The 6,000-nt window shown below is 42.5% G+C and overlaps 1 protein-coding gene across 1 annotated transcript in view; it reads right to left on the bottom strand.

The window, feature by feature from the left end:
• Positions 1-828: 828 nt before the first annotated feature.
• The window catches only part of LOC115469714 (indoleamine 2,3-dioxygenase 1-like), a 30,877-nt gene continuing 25,705 nt past the window's right edge, over positions 829-6,000 (bottom strand). The window contains exons 8-10 of the mRNA XM_030202500.1: positions 4,038-4,089; positions 1,799-1,947; positions 829-1,687 (exon numbers count right to left, since the gene is read on the bottom strand). Coding sequence (XP_030058360.1) covers positions 1,320-1,687; positions 1,799-1,947; positions 4,038-4,089 — 569 coding nt within the window. The 3' untranslated portion in view covers positions 829-1,319. The remainder of the gene's footprint in view (positions 1,688-1,798; positions 1,948-4,037; positions 4,090-6,000) is intronic.

Here is a 6,000-nt window from a genome sequence, read left to right as displayed (position 1 = left end):
TACTCAATTCTTTATAAGCTCAAAGGGAACTTGAACCTCTTTAAAGTGAGGCCCCTTCACACTTACACTGCATGGTAAACTGGAAAGGGCTACCAGGGTTAGTAAGCAATGAACAGGATAAAGAGTGTTTTGTTTAATTATTGGACTTTAGAATGTGTTTGGTATGTTTGTTTGTTTATTTATTTATTTATTTATTGCATTTGTACCCCACATTTTCCCACCTATTTGCAGGCTCAATGTGGCTTACATAGTACCGTGAGGTGTTAACCACCTCCGGTGATGAAACAAATACAGTGTGATGTTGTTATAGACACATTAGAGAATTAAGAGAAGAGTGATATATTGTTCATTGCAGGTTATGGTTTATAGAAATGCTAAATAGTAGTAGTAGTAGGTACTTAAGTTGGATCAGTAGGGTATGCCTTTTTGAACAGATCGGTCTTTAGTGATTTCCGGAAGTTGAGGTGATCCTGCGTTGTCTTTATGGCTTTCAGTAATGCGTTCCATAGTTGCGTGCTTATACAGGAGAAGCTGGATCCGTAAATTGATTTGTACTTGAGTCCTTTGCAGTTTGATTCAATTTTTCTATTTTTATGGTAACATATTGCACATGACATGTAGTAAACTGGAATGTCTTCATTGGAACAATGGTGCAATACTCTAGTAGCCTTGATGGTCCTCAAGAAAATTGTAATCTATGGTATATCTTTGTGTGGGTCTTTTTTGTGGATGCCAATAGAAATTGTCTTAGAATCATGGCAGGATTCTTAATATCTAGTTTCTTTTAAGAAAATAGATTCTGAGATTGAAGAAACTGCATGTATTTACTGTAGGTTACTTTTTGTTGTTGTTGGGCCACATTCTTTAAGTACTCGCACAAAAGTACTCCTGTATATGTGCTTGTGTTTACTGCAAGAACAGGATAGGGAAAAGGTTATGGTAGTGGCAAAGAGCAACGCCATGCCCTAAAAATCTTCCTTTTAAAGCCTGTTCCTCATTGATAGTTCTAAGGAAAGGATGCAGGGGCAGATGCCGAGGATGGGGTGATAAGAGACATGGGAAAAGATGCTGAGTCGTCATTAAAATTAGAGGGAATGTTGGTGGTATTACCAACACTTTTATTCTCACAGCATTTTAACACCTAGTGTTTCAGAGATATATATGCAGCCACCTCTGAGGTAGACGGTGCCTGACTCATATGGCAATGTGCCACATGCACTGTAGTATAACTCTCCAATACTGGATATGATTACATTTAGCTGCCACAGTGAAGAGCAGGAAGGACATCATAAGTGCTCCACATTTGGTATGATTCACACTCACAGTGTCTTGATGTCAAGCAGCTGAGCATTTTTTGTTAAATCTCTAATAGTCTTTAGGAAGCACATGAAGCTTGTGCCTCCCGTGCCTTTCTCTGGTAAAGGCACTACAGCACTGTGGAATAAGCACCCTCTCCGTTTCTGCTTTCCTGCAGGTATCGTGATATACTTAGTGACAACTTGGATGTGGTAGTCCCTCAGAGCCAGTAGGGCAGAAACACAACTGTTAAAGGCTTCCTGTAGCCTGTCGTTTCCCGCTGCCAGAACAAAGTGGCGAAGAGATGGTCCAGAAGCTAGGGCTTGGATGAAGGCCCGGTGAGAGGCAGGCATGTAATCCCGCAAACTCTGAAGGTATGCAGCAGCAGAGTCTAAAACCACAAAAAAGTGTAAAATTTAGTGTACAAATACATTCTCCCAGCTCCAATGAAGGAGTAGCATTCTGTCATCATTCGGATGACTTCTTTGTGCTCCTCACTTACCACTTTCAGGGCTGGAGTGGATTCCCAGCAACACATCAAAGCACTGAAGTGTGCTACTCTGCCCTGCACTTCCCCCTGAAAATTCTCGAGGAGTCTTCCACACCCCCTCATACAACAAACCTCCTGCCATCAACGGGTTATCCTTCCAGCTAAAGAAAAAGAAAAAAAACAGTGCGCTATGTAGCCTGCATTACTTGGAACTGCAATCACACCGGCAATAAACATCATCTGCTCTTTTATATCCATTTTACACTACAGTGAGAAAAATGGATAGGTCCATTGCATTTTATTAGTGATGCTGTCCCCTATACGACAATGGTGGATACAGTTAATTTGGTTGGAATATGATATTGGTTCTTCAGACTACCCTTCTTGCAACAACCCACAATTTGAAAAATGTATGTATTGTTGGGGGAAAAATAAATAAAAATAAAAACAGAGATTCTTCCCATCTAGATTCACAAGATAGAAAAGAGTGCTTGAATGAAATTCATGGATCACCTACAGCCAGCAAGTATTCCCTTCCCAAACCAATTCCATTACTAATTGTTTGCTTAGACAAACGTGGCAGTCAACACAAAGCAATCAGTTTCAATAAAAATGTTTTTGAGGTAAAAATGAAAATAGAAAATACTGCCAAAATACTTTTTGAATGCAACTAAAGCTATAACAAAATGACAAGGGAGAAGATTTAAAATCAGAGTTAAGGATCCAGGCATAATAAAATGCAACAGAAAAGGGAAGTATTGCTTTATGGTTTCCACTCTTATGCAATAGTATGGTGGGGGAGGAGAAGCGGGCTAAGCTGGTAGTTTCCTCCTGCTCTTTTGGGCTTCTAGCTAAGCTGCAACCAAAGCTGAAATCTGGAGCCATAAGTCTTTCTTCATGCCCAGCCAGTTTTTCCCCTCTGTATCATTTCCCCCAACCAGCCTGCTCTAATTTAGTTAGGGTCCCTTTTACTAAAGGGTTGCTGCATGGCAACCCGGAACTACTGCAGGCCCAATGTGGCTGCCGGTGGTACTTCCGCCTCAAGCGTGCACCATTTCTGGCACTATGGAAAATAATTCCGTATTTTCTAATGCAGCGCTAACCCAGCAGTGATCGCTGCCCAGTTACTGCCAGGTTAACGCAGGAGCCCTCCCCCCCCTCCCCCCCAATGCGGAAAGAATAATCTTGTCACATGGTCATGTCTTTTTTAGGGTTTTTTTTACCTGCTATGGTAAAAAAGGTCCTGGTGTGCTGCAAAAACAGCCTCCACCGCTACCACAGGGCCCTTTTTACCACAGCTTGGTAAAAGGACCCCTTATTGCAGTGACAGTCTGAGTCATGTACTGGAGCTCGTTCCAAAATCTTGAAATCATGGGTCCTAAATCTGACCACTAGGTGTCGCTATTACACAAACTGGCTCTCATCCCAGGGACTGTGAGCACTGCCTTTACAGCATCCCCAACCGTGGGTGACCTGACAAGCAGAAGACCTGAGCCAGGAATTAAACCAAGGCCTCTTTCCACAGCCATCCACCGCACTGTCACAGGACATCCAACTGGCTCTCCCATTCAATAGTTGCTCACAAATGTCCATAACAGGGCAAGAAATCATTTTCTTATATCTACTTTGACCAGGCTAAGAAACACATACATTTTCTATGATTCTTTATTGTAACCTGAAAGTGTGCTGTACAAGGGAATATTAACACATCCACAAAATAGTCATATAAAGTACAGTAATATGTAGCCATTCTACATGGCAAAACGTAAGGAGTGGGTGAGACTGGGAAGGTGAGAAAGAATGTGGTGGGTTGGGGTTACAGAGGGAACAGTGATTGGAGGATGTCGGTGTGCAGAGCAGAGGGTAGGAGAAGATGCTGGGGATGGACTGATGGAGAAGAAGAAAGGAGAAATGCTATGCAAAGACAGAGATACAGAGATGGGGGGCGGGGGGGGGGGATGATAGGCACTATGGCCAGGGAGCAAAGGAAGAAAGGATGCCTTCCTGTTGTCACAGCCACCAAAGGAGGAGAAAATGCTGGAGCTACTACTGGTAGGGAAATTGAGGTGGGGGGAGAGAGTGGGAGAATGCAAAATAGAAGGTTATTCTAGGGCACCAAATAGCCTTCTATTAGTTCAGCTTGTGCATCAGGACAACAGAGTGAATATTTCTGTACAAAGAATAATGTCTCTACTGCTCTTCCTGTTGAGTTAGAAATGAGAAAAAAAGGAGGAAATGAGAGACAACTCACCCAGACAAGTAGATGCGTAATGTGTTAAAAAAAACTTCTGGGTTTACATAACCTGCAAAACAAAGTTCAATTTATTTTTCTTACGGAAATACCCTTACACTGGCAAGCAGACAAAAGAGAATGGTATAATTAATGTACCTCAGGGCCGGATTTCCTATTAGAAACAGCAGATATGTGTCTAGGAGCACCATGAGTTAAATGTGGGTAGATAAACATTTTATATATTATAAACAGATGATACTATATGAGAAACCACTGGAAGTTTTCTTTTTTTGGTGGGAAGGGGCATGCTTAGACCTTACATTGTTGGAGTTTACAGAGGATCAGGTCCTGGAATGGCCAGTCCCACTTTACCAAGAGATAGACACATGTTCCACTTGCCGACCAGTAAGGGCCATTCTTTCATATTGTAATGTAATTGTAAAATGCAAGTTATGGCTATTGTAATCTAAGAGCCATGCAGAGAGCAGTTTGATACATACTGAAAGTTGCTTCTGATGTGATTTGTACCTTTTGTGAGCTATTTTCTGGCACAACAAACTTATACGGATCAATTTTCAGCCCACAGCAGTTAGTGTTTCTTTAAATACTGCTGCCAGCTAAATTAGACCAGGACATTTTTTTTTTTGTTACATTTGTACTCCGTGCTTTCCCACTCATGGCAGGCTCAATGCAGCAGGCAATGGAGGGTTAAGTGACTTGCCCAGAGTCACAAGGAGCTGCCTGTGCTGGGAATTGAACTCAGTTCCTCAGTTCCCCAAGACCAAAGTCCACCACCCTAACCACTAGGCCACTCCTCCATCCTCCATTAAGTGCTGGGCTACATCCAGGTGCCGGCACTGAATATCTGGCTCATTGGCAGTGCCCAGAAGTTATGCAGGTATGGCTGATACTCAATGCTATACCCACATAGCTAACTGGGCAAAGTGAGGACTGCCTTTTGTGCAGTCCAACTGGAGTGCTGTGGTAGTCAGAACAGATATCCAGCAAAACTCACTGGTTAAGTGCCGCTGAATATTGACTCCAAGCCTGCTCAGTGTGATTTAAGCTGGCAGGAGTCTATCTTGCCTGTTTAAACCATGCTGAATATTGACCCCATGAAGGGGAAAGGAAAGGGAAATGGGACTTGATATACCGCCTTTCTGAGGTTTTTTTACAACTACATTCAAAGCGGTTTACATATATTCAGGTACTTATTTTGTACCAGGAGCAATGGAGGGTTAAGTGACTTGCCCAGGGTCACAAGGAACTGCAGTGGGAATTGAACTCAGTTCCCCAGGATCAAAGTCCACTGCACTAACCACTAGGCTACTCCTCCACTAGCAGCATTCCATGTAGAAGCCTGCCCTTGCAGATCAGCAATGCGGCCGCGCAGGCTTCTGTTTCTGTGAGTCTGACGTCCTGCACTAAAAAAAACTATGGGGCTCTTTTACTAAAGGGTTGCTGTGCAGCAACCTGGAACTACTGCCAGGGACTTTCTTTTAAGTTTTGTAGTTCTTGTTATGTCCAGTCTTTTTATTATATGTAAATCGCACTGAACTTCATTGGGGTATGTTGTGATTCATAAGAAATAAGCTAAAATGCAGTAAAGTGCTACAGGTTATAGGGGTTTCCTCCAGGGTGCTTTAATCCTCTGCTTGGCATGGGATCAAGTACAATGAATTTGGTGGGGTTTTCTGTGCAACAGATGAAAGATTTTTGTCATTTAATTTATTTGCATGAATAATCCCCTTCTGATACAAAGTGGGGTTTCTACCCTTCAGACAAGTTTAGGATTAGATTTACAACCTGCATTATTGTAGTTTAATGTGCATTATTTAACATAGAGCATGTTATTCTCTATGAGACCTATCTATTAATAACACTGCCATTTTACTAAAGGGTTGCCACGTGGCAACCCGCAAGTACCGCTGGTTGGCATTGCAGTTGATTGGCAACGCGGCCACTGGTGGTAGTCCACCTC

Source organism: Microcaecilia unicolor, chromosome 4 (genome assembly GCF_901765095.1).
Source record: "Microcaecilia unicolor chromosome 4, aMicUni1.1, whole genome shotgun sequence".
NCBI lineage: Eukaryota > Metazoa > Chordata > Amphibia > Gymnophiona > Siphonopidae > Microcaecilia > Microcaecilia unicolor.
Note: the sequence above shows the minus strand (reverse complement) of the source record. Positions and strands in the feature narration are given on the sequence as shown.